Source organism: Macaca mulatta, chromosome 7 (genome assembly GCF_049350105.2).
Source record: "Macaca mulatta isolate MMU2019108-1 chromosome 7, T2T-MMU8v2.0, whole genome shotgun sequence".
Taxonomy (NCBI): Eukaryota; Metazoa; Chordata; class Mammalia; order Primates; family Cercopithecidae; genus Macaca; species Macaca mulatta.
The window spans coordinates 103793613-103810897 of NC_133412.1; the positions used below are offsets into that span (position 1 = coordinate 103793613).

The 17285-nt window shown below is 35.9% G+C and overlaps 1 protein-coding gene across 2 annotated transcripts in view; it reads left to right on the forward strand.

Annotated features, from left to right (window-relative positions):
- Nucleotides 1–17285, forward strand: part of SCFD1 (sec1 family domain containing 1) — a 104560-nt gene that overhangs the window by 64786 nt on the left and 22489 nt on the right. For both annotated transcript variants that reach the window (XM_015143476.3, NM_001266523.1), the window contains 5 exon segments: nucleotides 359–455; nucleotides 6061–6131; nucleotides 8146–8225; nucleotides 11435–11497; nucleotides 13608–13683. In XM_015143476.3, the coding sequence (XP_014998962.1) occupies nucleotides 359–455; nucleotides 6061–6131; nucleotides 8146–8225; nucleotides 11435–11497; nucleotides 13608–13683 (387 nt within the window).

Sequence of the window (17285 nt, forward strand, 5' to 3'; positions counted from 1 at the left end):
ACACCTATAATCCCAACATTTAGGGAGGCCGAGACAGGCAGATTGCTTGAGCTCAGGAGTTCAAGACCAGCCTGCACAACATGGCAAAACCCCATCTCTATAAAAAATACAGAAAAATTAGCCAGGTGTGGTGGCACATACCTGTGGTCCCAGCTACTCGGGAGACTGAGGTGTGAAGATCACATGAGCCTGGGAAGTTGAGATTGCACCACTGTACTTCAGCCTGGTACTTCTGAACTATACTTTTGACCTGTCTCAAAGAACATGTCTTAAAATTGATCATAGAAAATAGAAACTTGTAAGTAGACCAGCATGTATTTTAATGACTTAATATATTCTCATATTTATTTTGAAACAGGCAAGAAAATTGGATGTATATTTTGAATATGAAGAAAAAATAATGAGCAAAACTACTCTGGATAAATCTCTTCTAGATATAATATCAGACCCTGATGGTAGGTACCAAAAATTTGAGGCTAATGTAAGTTTCATATCTGATGAAACCAGCATTTTCAATTGAGTAAACTGAATAGAATTGTTGTTTTTCTGACAATCAATGCTAATATCAAGATAATTAAATGAGCTATTTTCTGGGAAAATTTTACAACTTAGCAGTTCCTATAGTGGAAAAATGATTTGCATTTCATTTCATTGAACTTTTATTTGATAGTATTTAAGCACTTTTTATATTCATTTGTTTAAGGCTATTCATATGTAAAGCTTAATTTCTACTGGTTCCAGGAAGATTTGAAGGTATAACATTCAAAGCAGGTGTCTCTAAGGATTCGCTTCCTAATTACTTTGGTCTACCCTCAGTTTCCTGAAAAGATGAATCTAAAACTAAATTCTGTTTTACATGTTTAGGGAATTTACTTTTAAAGAAACTCTATGGCCAATCACTTTAAATATTTGTATGTTAGATTTTCTTAAAATATAACTATTTGTACTTAGAAAATATGATCTATGGAGGCCAATATGTTAAGTGAAATAAGCCAGGCACAGAAAGACAAATATCACATGTTCTCACTCATTTGGAAGCTTAAAAAGTAGATCTTATGATGATAGAGTTACCAGAGGCCAGGAAAGGGAGAGAGGTGGAGGCATGAAGGGAACAAAAAAATATAAAACTTTTTTTTAACCACTGAACTGTGCACTTAAAAATGGTAAAGACTGGCCAGGCACAGTGGCTCATGCCTGTAATCCCAGTACTTTGGGAGCTTGAGGCAGGAGGATCGCTTGAGCCCAGAAGTTTGAGACCAGCCTAGGCAATAAAGCAAGACCCCGTATACACACAAAAAAATGAAAAAAGTTAGCCAGGCGGGACGGCATGCCTCTGTAGTCCCAGCTACTTGGGAGGCTGAGGATCCCTTGAGCCTAGGAGTACAATGTTGCAGTAAGCAGTGATCGCACAACTATACTCCAGCCTGGGTGGCAGAGCAAGACCTTGTCTCAAAAAAAAAACCACAGGCAAAAATAGTCAAAAACATTTTAATGTAATCCAATTGTGGCTTTTAATTATAAAGATTGTGGGATCCACATAGTGTCTTAGCCTCTGAAATTCCCTAAACTTTAGAGACCTATAGATCATTTCAGAATAGTTTTGAATTCAAATCTCCGCTTTTTCCAAAACAAATGGAAAGCCTAGGACCCATTTTGCATATAAGCTATTTAAGCTGCATAATGATGGTTTTTGAGTTGTCGTTTTGGTATGAAATTTAGACTGTAATCCAAATTAGAAAATAATTTAAAAGTGCAGACTATTTTATGATTAAAGATTCTATTTATACAAACATCTGAGAAGCCATAAGTATTGCTCACACTTTTAGAAAGCTAGATTTGTGGTGAGAACATAGCATTTTAAAGGTATATGCATTTTACAGTGAAATTCAAAAAGTTATATGAAGTCCATCATTTCTGAGCTATTCCTTGTTATTTACAGTAACTTTCAAGTAAAGTTGAAACAAAAAAGCATGTTGACAGAAAGGCAATCAGTCCTGCTTTTTCCTTTCCCCTTTCTCAAACGATTTATCCCTAAAGATACTAAGTAGGATAGAGCAAGGTAGGCATTCATGCAAAGTAGCAGTCTAGTGCCACTTTGGTCTAGAATAAGATGTTGGAACCTGAGCAAGATAGCTAAGGGCATCCACTCATGGGATAAACGGAGTATTAGTAATCTGGCATTAGATGTCAAAGTTCAGTAAAGGAAAGCAGAGTGTCCACATGTGGGAGTAGTCTAGTAAGGTGTGTGAGAACCCTAACAGATTGAGGAGGGTGACCCCCACGCAGGAACAAACCAGCTTGGGCCTAGGTGAGTTGAGAAGTATGTCTAGGTATGTGGATGGGTCCACTGCAGGAAATCAGAGCTCAAGTGAAGTAAGAAGGGCATCCATGCAGCAAGGGGATGGAAACAGAGATGGGATATTTGTTATACACAGGGGACTGGCTAGATAAATATATTGGATAATATAAAGAAAGCCCAATTTCCCATTGTCAGAGAGGGAATTTATAAATATATAAAGGGAAAAAATTAGAATGAACCCTGTAGTGTTGGATTGAAATTAGAGGTGTTGGTGTGAACTTAGTGTTTTCACTATATATCTGTTCAGATACAGAAATAAATATAGATTGTATGTGGGAGCGGGGGTGGTGTGTACACTCATGTATTCCCTAGCTCTGCTAACTGAAAGGGCCTGCAATACCCAACTAGTAAAGATGCTGGCTTATAAATACAGTTTCCACTAGGACTCCTTGGAGAGGTGGCTGATTCCAGAGGTGGGGCAGGGAGCAAAAGTACAAAATGAGTCTGGAACATTTTTGTTGTATCAGAAGGCAGGGATGGTACTCCAAAAATAATAGAACTTGTCAAAAGAACCCAGAAGTCAACTTGAAGATGACAATTTGAGCATCAAAATAAATAATAACAGATTATAACCCACTGATAAAAGAGGATGCCAAGAGTCCATGTGGACATAATAAATGAATAAATTGAAATTTCATAGGATATTTATGCAGTTTCAGAATACCTCCCCACAAAATACTTATTAGCCGTAAGGGAGAAAAAGTAACCGTGCAGTGGAGAAGCCTGATAAATATCTTATTAGGTAACCACAGTGAACATCGTCAGTAAAGAGACATAAAATAGTGGGAAAGTACTAAGCAGATTGTGGAGAGGAAGGAGCTCAGGAAAGACTGAGAGGTAAAGGGCTAGTAGGATTCAGTGCAAAGAACACAGCATCACTGTTGTGATATTCTTGCCTTGGTATAACCTAAATCTAATCATGAAGAAATATTAGACAAAATTTAATTGTGTGATATTCTAGGAAGAAACCAGCCTATAGTCTTAAAAAGTAACCAAGGCCATGCAAGTCAAGGAAAAATGGAGGAACTGTTTCATACAGAAGAAGACTAAAGAGGCATGACAACTGTATGTGGCACGTGATTCTGAAATTGATCCTTTTTCCATAAAATATACTGTAGACGTAATTGGTAAAACTTGAAATAGGATCTGAGGATTAAATGGTAATGAATGTATCATGTAGTATATCACATCAATGTAATGTGTCAGTGTTAATATCACATTTTGCTAATTGTTTTACTGAGGCTGTGTTAGAGAATGTCTTTGACATTTGGGGGTGATGGGACAGCAGGTCAGCATCTTACTCTCAGAATTTCAGGGAGAACAAAAGCTCTCCAAACTGTACTTAAAACTTTTCTCTAAAATACACCAGATTACTCAGTAAGGGAATTCTGACTTTAAAGTAGCAGTCAAAGGAGAGAGGTACATGTGACAAGAGGTTCCAGGCTGTAGCTATAGGCTTTAGAATAATCATAGTTGTAAAGGACACATGCTAACATTTTCAGTTTGGTTTCCCTGTGGTTATGTCATTATAACCATCAGTATGCTCCGCAGCCCTTACCATCAGCAGCCCTTACCATCAGATTGGTCTTTAAAACCTTAGCAGATGTTCTAAGGCAGTTATTAACACTGTAGCAGTTTTAAAGTATGTTTCCCCTTGAAGAAGAGTGGGAGCTGTTCCTTCTTTAAGGGAAGTAAGTATCTGCTATTAGAAAAAGCTATGCTAGATGCTGAAGATACTTAAAGCAAACTCAGGGATCCACAGGCCCTGAAAACTGAGGGAGGGGAACCTTCCTCTTGTATATTAGGATCTGTGGTCCCAAGTGGGTAGGACAAGCCTCATTACTCTTGTGCCCTTTGTCCTCTAGCTGGTCGATCATAGTTGCAGCAGTTATGGCAGGAAGTGCTCAGTGAAGCAGGGTGACCAAAGCCAAAGCTTTCTAGCTGGGGCACCAAAAAGGGAAGGCCAAGGAAATGGGAAAGTACCAGGGAGATTGTGGAGAGGAAGGAGCTCAGGAAAGTAACCTCGTAAAGTTGTTCATGAATTCCTGGGTTCACCCCTGAACTGCACATGTATGAAGCTGATCCTAAACAGCATTTCAAAGACTGAGAGGGGAAGAGTTAGACGACTACCTCCCAGTCCCCGGACTGACCACTGGTTGGTGGGACAGATCCCAATAGCACTGCGAAAGGTTTTGAAAATAGAATCGATGATGGAAGAATAACCTACGGAAGGCTGGTAAGAACATTAGCCCGTACTGAATCAGGCTAATTACCTGCTAAAACAAAAATATCAGTATTGTCCTAGGATTTAACAGGCCCTGGAGTCTCATAATCTAATATTCAAAATGCCCCAAATACAGTATTTATTTGTAGACATGAGAACTTTAGAGAACTTGATCTTTATTTTACCATTCTTTGTCATATTCAGGGAGTACAGATAATTAGAGAATGAGTGTTAGTGTTCCAAATCATAAAAAATAAGTGTCCTGTCAGTCATTATGTTTTGAAAAAAATCAACTAGTTTTTATTCTATAATAAAATACGCCGGGCGCGGTGGCTCACGCCTGTAATCCCAGCACTTTGGGAGGCCGAGGCGGGCGGATCACAAGGTCAGGAGATCGAGACCACGGTGAAACCCCGTCTCTACTAAAAATACAAAAAATTAGCCGGGCGCGGTTGTGGGTGCCTGTAGTCCCAGCTACTCGGGAGGCTGAGGCAGGAGAATGGCGTGAACCCGGGAGGCGGAGCTTGCAGTGAGCCGAGATCGCGCCACTGCACTCCAGCCTGGGCGACAGAGCGAGACTCCGTCTCAAAAAAAAAAAAATAAAAAAAAAAAAAAATAATAAAATACAACAATTCTGAGTTCTTGCATCTTAGGATACACTTTAAAGTGAAACTGAATATTGTTATTTGTCAAGACCAGTGCTTCATCACATTTCCACCAAAGTGCACGTGATAGAAGAACAGACAATAAATGAGTTTCTCTGGACAGTCTTGGACTTTCGGTAGTAAGAGTAGTAACTCAGAGCACTGCAAGCAAGATATTTGTTTGAAATCTTATGTTTTGTCTTAAAATTTGAGGCAGATGTATTCTATGTGATATAAAAATTTTTTAAATAAAAATATATGGTTTTCCCATTCTTATAGTAATATAAAAGCCTTCAGAAACACGTGTATTTAGGGGCCCCCAGTTTGAGAAATACGGCTTTAGGCTCAGCTAGTTGATTTTGTTTAGCCAGCAAAGTTTCATAACCCAATTCCTAGGGTGACCATACATCTGGTTTCCCAGGATAGTCCCACTTTCATACCAGTTGTCCTTATGTAATGGTTAGTGGCACCCCTTTTGCCACCTCAAAAGTATCTGTTTTGGAATTGTATGATTACCTTGCTTATATCCTTTCCTTTCATTATGAGTTTATATCTAAAAGGGAAATCTCAACATTATACACAATTTGGAAAATACAATAGAGATGCTGTCATAATCACAGCCCTCTCATCCCACCTCATTTAATCTTTTCCATATCTGTATTTTACATGGTTGTGATTATAGTACCTGTCACCTTAGCTCAGTTAAATCAAGAGCCATGTTTTGTTTTTGTCACATTTATATATGCCTTGAAATGTAACATACTTGCGTTGACTATAATACATAATAACCACAATTATGAAAATCTTTTTTTAACCTCTTTTCCCCTATGCAGCAGGAACTCCAGAAGATAAAATGAGGTTGTTTCTTATCTATTATATAAGCACACAGCAAGCACCTTCTGAGGTATGTCCTTTATTCAGTTATTGGGAGGAAGGGGAATGCTTATTTGTAGACTACTACAATTCAGATTTTAAAAATAGAAGTAAAAGTCACTGCAGCTAAATATCTACTTTATTCCTTTAAAAGAAAAATGGCCAGGCATGGTGACTCACACCTGTAATCCCAACACTTTGGGAGGCCGAGGCAGGCAGATCACTTTGAGCTCAGGAGTTTGAGACCAGTCTGGGCAACATGGCAAAATCCCGTCTCTATTAAAAATACAAAAATTAGCCAAGTGTGGTGGCATGCACCTGTAATCCCAGCTACTGGGGAGGCTAAGGCAGGAGAATAGCTTGAACCTGGGAGGCAGAGGTTGCAGTGAGCCGAGATCACGCCACTGCACTCCAGCCTGGGTGAGAGCAATAATCCATCTCAAATAAAAGAAAAGAAAAGAAATAAAAACAATTTGTTAAGGCTGCTTCTATGTACTGCTGTATTTTATTAGCAACTTTTATTGTTACCAGGGGAAACTACCCATGAAACATCTACTTTTAAGTTGTTGGAATGTGAACTGAATTTAAGTGGCCAAAATTCTTATTTTTGGAAAATAACTATTCTAAACTAAGTTAATCAGATTTGCTGTGCTTTTTGAAAGGTTAACCTTATTTTAAGATTGTTTTAAAACTAATGTCCAACATAGAAAATATAGTCTATTCTATAAAAGAAAGTGGTGATTTTGGTATCAGACTTCTTACTGGGTTAGAGACTGTTGACTCTAATGTTAACTGTATAGTTTTACTGGATGAGCAAGAAGCATAAGAACCTCAAGATGACATTTAGAATGTGGTTGTTCTAAACTCCATTCCTTTGCCAGCAGCAATTTTTTTTTTAGTATCTGGTAAATTGATAGGGTTTCTGTTGGTCAAAAATCTTTGGCATATTAAAATAGCAAAACTAAACCTGCTATTTGCTCTCAGCCATTCTACTTTACCTTGGGAACACAAAGCTTCACTTCTAATTTTTTAAGAAAGTATGGTTTTCTTTTTATAAGTATCTCTTTCAGGCCAAAGTGGGAAGATTACCTGAGGTCAGGGGTTTGAGACCAGCCTGGCCAACATGGTGAAACCCCATCTCTACTAAAAATACAAAAATTAGCTGGATGTGGTGGTGCATACCTGTAATCTCAGCTACTCAGGAGGCTGAAGCAGGAGAATGCCTTGAACCTGGAAGGCAGAGGTTGCAGTGAGCCAAGATTGCGCCACTGCACTCTAGCCTGGACAATAAGAGTGGAACTCTATCTCAAAAAAAAAAGTATCTCTCTCATCAACAGAGTTTTACCTATATATCTCAGGGGATTCTGATAGCTTAATTACAATATTTTTCTTAAGAATATATGATTCTAAAACTTAATTCAGTATTCCCTTAATTTAACCACATTATTTTTATTTACTTTTGGTAAGGATTATGTCTTTTCATAAATGTAAGTGATCATTAAGATAGGCTCCTTTAAATTACACAAATTCAGCCAGACTTATCAGGAAATGAGTAAGGAAGAGTTGGAAAAAAAATTTTTTTTTAAAGTGCAGGACACCTGTTGTCCAGTTAATGAATCTGGACCCCTAGAATGAAAATGAGATGAGAAACCCAAATCTGCAGCTCCCCTGAGTTGGTGTCATTCCCCTTGTGTTTCTGGTTTAGAAATATTCTGGTTTAGAAATAAACCAAATCATTTAGTGCGTGTCCCAAAGAAAAGCAGTCTATCCCAGCAGTAAAGGAAAAAAATAACATTGTTGGACTTACTGAGAAATTTTAAAATACTGTACTTTTATAGGTGATTTGGGAGCCTCTTAAAGGTAATTTTCATTATATGCGATTTTCTTGTCTTGGGTGGTCACATGGGTACTCATTTAAGACGTGACTCCACTCTACTTGGGTGCCAAGAATTTAAACTCATGCCTTTGGTCTTACTTTTAATTAATCAAATAACATCTTTCATGAAAGTAAAATTTTTTGTCATATAGTTCTTTTCTTATTTCAGGCTGATTTGGAGCAATATAAAAAAGCTTTAACTGATGCAGGATGCAACCTTAATCCTTTACAATATATCAAACAGTGGAAGTAAGTTTTATTTTCTTCTTTAATTCCTGTCATTTAAAGGAGTAAAATTGAGGCTTCATTCCCAAGAAAATGGGAATGCTAATAAGAAAACTGAACAATGCCTTGATGGTTTTATATATCCAGTGACATAAATATTGCCTTATCTGGCCCACCCTGTTTACAGCTTAAAATTATGTAAAACAGTTATGCCTTTCTTTCCTGGGCAAGCTTTATAAGTTTCTTTACTGATAAGGTGAGAAAGTCAAAGACTGAAATGTCTGGAGTCAAATGTCTCCAGGGCATTAAGAGGAAATTTTAATTTGACTAGCAATCCAAGAAAGGCAAATTAACATAATGCAAACATTTAGAAAATACCATGCCAAGGATACAGGAAAATTCATGTGTGCATTTTATACTCTGCTATTAGGAATATAAATTGTCAAAAATTTTCTGGATGGTATAAAGAGTTCTTTAAAAATAACTCTGACCACTAGTAATTGAAGCTAAGATTTTAGATACAATTGTAATAATGAAATTTTTAAAAGCAATCTGAATGTCTAGCAGTAGTATTAGTAAGTGAATTGTGGCATTTCTGTAAGATAAATACAGTGGAGTCATTAAAAATCAGAAGACTTACTTAGTGACATTGGGAAGTGCTCATGTTATATTGTAAAGTCAAAAAAAAAATTATAACACTCTTTATTGATTTGTTTGATAAATATTTCCTAATAGCGAGCATGATAAACAAGGCCCCAACTGTCAGTGAATTTACATTTGTGTTGAGGAAACAACAAATAAGCAAATAAATGAACAGAATAATGTTAAAACTGTGTTAAATGACATAGGAAATAAAACTTAAGTGATAAGATTTTAACCTGCTGGGGGTGATAGCTAAATTTGCTTAGCAGATCAGGGAAAGCATCTAGTAGGTAGTCACATTTGAGCCAAAACTTAAATGACATTTTTTACAGTATGATCCCTGTTTATCCATTTTTTCATCCATATGTATGTGTTCATATAAGCATATACATACAAACATGTAATTACAGAGTTGAAATGGCATACAACTAAATGTTAATAGTAGATAATTCCAAGTAGTAGAATTTTTTTTCCTTTTGGGTGCTTTTCTTTATTTTCCAAATTTTCTACAAAAAGTATTGCCTTCAAAATAGTTTTTAAAATAATTTTTTAAGATGAAAGGATTAAATATGCTTTCTGATCACAATTATATAAAAAAAATAAGCATAGCAAGAGAATTATACCAAATTGTTAACAGTAGTTATCTCTTGAGTGGTGAGATTACGAGTGTTTTTATTATCTATACTTTTGAAACTTACTTTTGTCTGTGTTCTTGTAATAAGAAAAAAACACACAACAAACCTTTGTTTAAAAGGAAAACTGAAAACTGTCTTTCTCAATTTTTATAATACAGGTTGAGTCCCCCTTATCCAAAATGCTTGCAACCAGAAGTGTTTTGGATTTTGGATTTTTTCAGATTTTGGAATATTTGCATATATATAAAATGAGATATTTGGGGATGGGACCCAAGTCTAAACAAAAAAAATCGATTATTGTCTCATATACATAGCCTAAAGGTAATTTTATCAGTATTCTTAAGTTGTGCATTTGAACTGCAACCTGACATGAGGTCAGATGTGGAATTTTCTACTTGTGGCATCGTGTCTGCAGTACAAGTAAACATTAGTGTATATTCTTTCATTCTTTATACATATGACAGATTTTTTTTCTAGACACGAGGTATTGCTCTGCCACCCAGGCTGGAGTGCAGTGATACAATCATAGCTCACTGTAACCTCACACTCCTGGGCTCATGATCCTTCCATTTCAGCCTCCTTAGTAGCTAGGACTACAGGTGTGCACCACTGCACCCAGCCAGATATTTTTTAAAACTGGGAAATCATTTTTAGAGATACAGTTTTGTATTCTAGTTCTTAATAGCTTTCGTCATGCCAGTTCATGGAAGTATTTACTGTTTGCCTAATATTAAACCATATAAATGTACTGTTATTTATTTAACCCTTCTTTGTTGTTCAGATATTGTTTCTAGTGGAAAACTATTTTTGTTGTTGTTGTTAATGCAGAAATTCTAATCCACTGCTGATTCACATCCTCCTTTCTGAACTGAAATTTTTGTTTGAGATTTCTCTGTTGTTGGCAGATTTTGTCAAGATTGAAACTGAGTATTTTTAGCATTTCTACTACCACATCTTAGTGATTTACATTTTTTTCCCTTATAAAATTTTCTTTAGGTACTCTTTTTTTCCCAGTTACAAAGCATTTAAAATAAGAATCATTATGAAAGAATATTGATTGGCATAAAATGTTTATGGTGTGCTACTAAAATGTGTTATAAAACAGTATATACAATATGATGCTAACTTTGGTTTTTAAATCATATATGTTAAATAGGCATGTGTCCTAAGATTAGAAGACTACACCAACATCTTAACAGGGGTTACCTCAGAGTGGCAGGATTCTTCTGGGAGCATTTTATGTTTTCTGGATTCTCTACAATGAAAATACTCTCAGAATAAAAATATTTCTAAAGCACATCTAAATGCCATCTTTCTGCCCATCCTTCATCGTATTGTTTAGTTACAGAGATTCTGGACATTTAGAAAGAGTTGAAAATAATATATGCAATTAAGTATAAAAGTCTGGTGTAGAATATAACTAAAGGGAAAAATCATTGAGTGGTAGAGTTAGAAGTGTTAACAAAGAAAGTGGTTTTGAACTTAGCCTTAAAAGGAAATATACAGTTTCTATTGAATAAGGTAGTGAATGTATACTCCTAAAGGACAGCATGAGCAAAGGCATGTACCTGGAAACAAGGGAGCATAGAATGTAGGAAACAGTAAAAAGACTAAATTATTATATGATTGTTCTTTTAAGCTATCAAGTCTCTGTATCAGTTCTTTTTATTTAAATGATCACATAGAAATGAAGAAAAATACGAAGTTTGGAAAACTAATGCATTTGGGCCATGATGGCAACACTGCATTCCAGCCTGGGTGACAGAGTGAGATCTTGTCTCAAAAAATAATAATTCAGTGTTTTAGTACTAATAGTAGTACAGTTATATTAGTTTAAAAATTCTCTTTTCAGAAAATGTCTGCATCATAGAAGTTAGTCAATAGATATTTTAATGCCATGACACCCAGAGTTAGCTCTAATAATTAGCTTTTAAATACAACTTCCTTCTTTTATAGGGCTTTTACCAAGATGGCCTCAGCTCCTGCCAGCTATGGCAGCACTACCACTAAACCAATGGGGTAAGTATTTTTAATAATTCTGTTGCATCTTTGTACTCAAAACCTCAGACTTTCATGCCTTAAAAACACAATGTCTGACACTTTGAATGTGGAAAATGTCACCATACCTTTGGTGACATTTAGATGGCTGAAGTTCTCCTTTTTCTTTTCTATTTTTTTAAATTATTTTTCATTGGCATGTAATAATTGTTCATATTTATGAGGTACAGTGTGCTAATACATACCATGTGTAATTATCCAATCAGGGTAATTAGTATATCACCTCAAACATCGTTTCTTAGTGTTGGGCACATTCAAATTCTCACTTTAAAATGTAAGTTAATGTCTTTTACATGGTATAAGCTGAAACTTAGATGACATTTTTTACAGTATCATCCCTATATGTCCATTTATCCATCTGTGTGTATCTGTGTGGATGAGTATACACATACATACATTTAATTGCATAGCTGAAATGATACACACCTAAATGTTAATAGTGGGTAATTCTAAGGGGTATAGTTTTTTTCTTTTGGGTACTTTTCTTTATTTTCCAAATTTTCTACAACAAATATTGTCTTCTAAATGGTTTTTATTCATATACTTGTTTGTTATTATAACATATTTTTCATTTTCAGAAAACATTTGAAGGTTAAAACTATTTTAATATCAATGTTGATAACTAATATAGACTTGCAGCTAGGCCTAGCTTCAGGATAGATTCAAGCAGTGCTGAATGATAGGAAGTCCTCAGGGCTAGGTATGACATCTTACTCCAGAGACCCCAGTGGAGTATGTGTGATTTTCAGAGAAACTGAACAGGGTAATTCTGACTACTCTTTTTGGTACCATACAGTTTCCAATTCCTACCTTACTTCTTAGAGCTAAAACAAAAGCAGGAAGCCAGAGGAGAACAGGTTTATCCTAGCCCCACACTGAGTAACTGGTTTTAATGAAACAATTTCCAAAAACAAAAGCACTCAGCCTTGTAAGTACTTGACAAAAGGAATCCAGCTGGCCTGGATTTTCAGGCCAGTTTGGACAGTGCTGCTCAGGTTAGCACACCCCCTCAGAGTTGCCTGGTGACAGGAATCACCCAGGGCCATTCATTCCAACAAGGATTACTTTCTCTTGCTTCTGTGAATGAAAAGATTTCCATCCTGTCCATCTCTTCATTTCAGAGTGGAGTAAGGCAAGACGAGGAAAAGGAAAAGATTTTTGGAAAATTACTTCCATGTATTTAATAAAATAGAGTTTTCAGTTTCATCCCTTAAAAATCTTATTGAACATTAAAGCCTATTAGATTTCTTATGATTTTGCAGTTGGGATTTTGATAAATATGTTGTAAGAAACTCTTGGGTGATCTGAAAGCTGTCCCTAGCCTTCTGAGATTTTAATGCAGGATTACTATTCTGTCTCACAAAACATCTTTTAATTCCATGTGAGAGACCGTTTGAACCACAGATATAAACCCAGTATGGCAAGCCACTTACTGGTGCTTTGTTGTTGTTTAAAATGTAGACAACATTCTTCAGAGTTGAGGCAAAATTCAGTAAGTCTGTTCTGTTTCACATTTTTATATGATAGATTTTATGTATAGGGAGGAGAGACAATATACAATGTAGGATTGGATCCACCTGCTGATATAAAAGAATACAGTAATGTTTGACTTACTCATAGTACTTACTGGCATATATATTTTCAATATGTTCTTGTGGTTTGAACTCCTAAAGCAAGTTGTCCAAGTTACTAGCTTTAAATTGTTTTTCTTTTTTTAGCATTGGACAATCAGGAAGGCAAGGAATTCTCTTCAAATTATAACTTGCAAAAAAAACTATAGCTAAGACTAGGAAATTAATATGTATATTTTGAGGGCAGCTCTTTATTTTTATATTTTTTAATAATTGACTAATCAGAGTATTTTAATTACTATTTTATTGTTAAATAAAATTGCAGCAGTGACACCCATGGCAGCAGAAATTCTCAAGACCTTTCTGTTTAGTGAAAACAAAGGTGGTAGGTACAGCAAGCATCATCAGCATGTGGTGTGTAATCAGGTAAATATTTATCTGTGACCGATTGGAGAGGCACTTTGTACTTAGAATGGTCCTTCTCTTTTGCCCCCACCTAGTCTCTTATCACGAGTCATGAATACAGGATCACAGTTTGTGATGGAAGGAGTGAAGAACCTGGTTTTGAAACAGCAAGTAAGTACACTTGTTAGAAAACATACTGGTAACTTTTAAACATAAATGTTGACAGGCTAACTGCTCAGGTAAAGCAACTTCTGGATTTATTCAGGTAATAAATAGGAATCATAAAATCAAGGAGTTCTTTTTAAGTTCTGGGGTACATGTGCAGGATGTGCAGGTGTGTTACATAGGTAAACGTGTGGCATGGTGGTTTGCTGCACAGATCAACCCATCACCTAGGTATTAAGCCCAGCATCCATTAGCTCTCTTCCCTGTTGCTCTTCCCCTACCCTTGACAGGCCCCGGTGTGTGTTGTTCCTCTCCCTGTGTCCATGTGTTCTCATTGTTGAGCTCCCATGCGGTATTTGGTTTTCTGTTCCAAGGAGTTCTTTATTAGTGTATTTAAGACTCTGAGGTATTTTTGCATGTGTAGCTCAGAGCTCTGTAATTTTATACCTTTTAAAAAATTTTGGATTTGGATTTGGACTTCACTTACATTTTGATTTGTCTTTACCATCAGGTTGTTGAAAGTGCGTTAATTGAAAGAATGAACCTAACCTATTTAGAATAGTGAACTGCTACATAATGAGTATCGTTTATTTTAACATATAATCAGAATATTAATAAGCTAATGAACTTAACATCTAAAGTCCTATGTAAATTGGACTAAACAAAGTATTTTAAATAGAATTTATATTTGGGGATAATAAAATTGTACCTCGATTTCACATTTTCTTTCTTTTAGTCCTTCGTTTTGTATATAGGACACTTTTAAATGACTTTTTTGTTTTTGTGATTTTTCTATTGTAATATATAGATATTCTGCTTCAGTCATTAATTCATTTGGTGTCTTTTCAAAAGATTTGTTTTTTACTTTTAATTTTGGAAATTTTCAAATATGCATTATCAAATTCTGAATCCTTCAATTAAGTAAGTATCCATTCTTGTTTCATCTATCCCATTTGTGTTTTTTATTTACTTTTACTGGAATATTTTAAGGCAAAACTGAGATAATGTTTTACACAGAAACTCAGTTTGCAATGAGAAGGGTTTTAAAGGCCAAATCAAAAGAATCAGTTATTCAGATCTGAATATTGTTTATTTACCTGTATTCAGAAAACAAAACCTTTTCTTTCCTCCACACGTTTCTTTCTTATAATGTTTACTTGTGGTATTTTACATACATAATCTTTATTTGTGGTTTAATAAGTTATTTTTTTCTTTTTCTTTTTTTATGAGACAAGGTCTTGCTCTCTTGCCCAGGCTGGAGTGCAGTGGTGCTAGCTGGGACTACAGGCACGCACCACCACACCTGGCTAACCTTTGTATATTTTGTAGAGATGGGGTTTCGCTATGTCACCCAGGCAGGTCTTGAACTCCTGGGGCTCAAGTGATCCTCACACCTCAGCCTCTCAAGTGCTGGGATTACAGGTACAAGCCACTGTGTCTGGCCTCATTATCCCTTTTAGAAATTATTGTCAGTCCCTCTCATTCTACCTCCTGGTAAGGAGCTACTACCAAATACTTAATCTACTTTTTCTTAATCGTTCACAGTACTGCCTAGAATCAGCTTATCTTCACCCTCTTAGACTGTATGTGAAAAGGCACAATAGGAAGTTTGGGCACATTAGAGACAACTGTGCTATACTTTATGGCTTAGCCTGGGCCCGTTCTTATTTATCGTCAACTGTGGACAAAATGATTTTGTTTTATGAGACAAAGGGGGACCTCCAACTTCTATGGTAATGTCTGCCTTTTGCTGGATAGACTGGCTATTACATAACCATGTGTAGTTTATTTTTAAGGAGACTTACATATTTTTCTTCACATGTCACTGTTAGAAGTAAATCCCAATAGTAAGATTTCCCTAAACAAAGTATTTCTTATAACATATAACTCATAGTATTTAGAAGTTACAGACTTTAAGCTTTAGAATAATCATGGTTTTTGAACTTATTACCTTAGAGTCACATGGTATATATCCCCTATGATACCTGTAAAAGACATCTAAATTGGTCAATTCTTAAATATTTTATTGTGCTAACACAAAAGTTTATTTGGAGTGCATAAAATATAAAAACAGCCGGGCGCGGTGGCTCAAGCCTGTAATCCCAGCACTTTGGGAGGCCGAGACGGGCGGATCACGAGGTCAGGAGATCGAGACCATCCTGGCTAATATGGTGAAACCCCGTCTCTACTAAAAATACAAAAAACTAGCCGGGCGAGGTGGTGGGCGCCTGTAGTCCCAGCTACTCAGGAGGCTGAGGCAGGAGAATGGCGTAAACCCGGGAGGCGGAGCTTGCAGTGAGCTGAGATCCGGCCACTGCACTCCAGCCTGGGCGACAGAGCGAGACTCCGTCTCAAAAAAAAAATAAAATAAAAAATAAAATAAAATATAAAAACAATTCTTTGTGATCTTATATCTCTGTTTTTTTTTTAATATTGCAAATAACATAGCGCTTTGACATAGGCAGTTTCTCACTTGCAAAAGTAAAATTTGAAATGATCAGTGGTCACCCCATCTCTGTATTTTTGCCACCACTACCAGAAGAGCTATGCCATTAAAAAAAAAAAAAAGTTCAGAATTAGAGGAAATAGGTATTGACAGGGGGTAGGAATGGTTCTTTTTATATTATCTTCAAGTAAAAATAATAGTCATACAATATAGTCTTTTTTTGTTGCTCTTTAAAAAGAGAAAAAATAGATGGCGCTGAAAGACAAATACTTAGGCTTATCTAAGCTTTAAATGTTAGTTTTTTTCTGGGTACATCGTCATCTCTGGTTACTTCTGCCCACATGACAAATTGCTAAGATTGAAATCTAGAATCAAGAGTGTAGACATTTCTAATTGTTCTTAATAAATATTACCAAATTATCCTCGAGTAAGGAGTCTCTAGAAAGATGTAAACTCAGAGAAGTCCATGTTAAAGCTCTATTACCCTTATATTCTAAAATTTAGAGGTACTGTGGTGGGAGGTCTTGGGCAGTTTGGGAACTGAGAGGTAAGAGGTATCAAAGAAGACACTGCTGAAGATCAGTTCTGTTTCACTCTTGGAATATTATGAGTAATTTATGCCTCTTAAATCTCTAAATATTGTTTTGGATCTTTGAATAAACAGTTTAAACTGTAAATAAATTAGACAGAATAGGATTAGCTACATCCAGTTTTCTAGGTCACTTATAAGAGCTTTTTATACCTTGTTTTATGGGCAGCATAAGTTTTGTGCATCACAAGTATCAACTATCACATACACCCAGTTGAATGTTATTCACAGATTTGGAATCTGTTTGTGTGAGGATAATTGTACAAGAATGTGAAGATGAATAATGTAGCATACAGTTGCATAATTTTAGACTTCTGTTTTACTTTATTTGGCCTATTTGCAAAAATAATCCCTCCTTTAAAAATGAACAACACATAAATTACAAGCAGTGAAAATCCATAGATTAAAAAAAGATTTAAAATACACATTTGCAATGTTTGGCCCTTAAGATTATGATTTGAACAAGAAAACTATAAAACATGATTTTATATGTCGGGCACGGTGGCTCACACCTGTAATCCCAGCACTTTGGGAGGCCAAGGCAGGCAGATTGCTTGAGCCCAGGCATTCAAG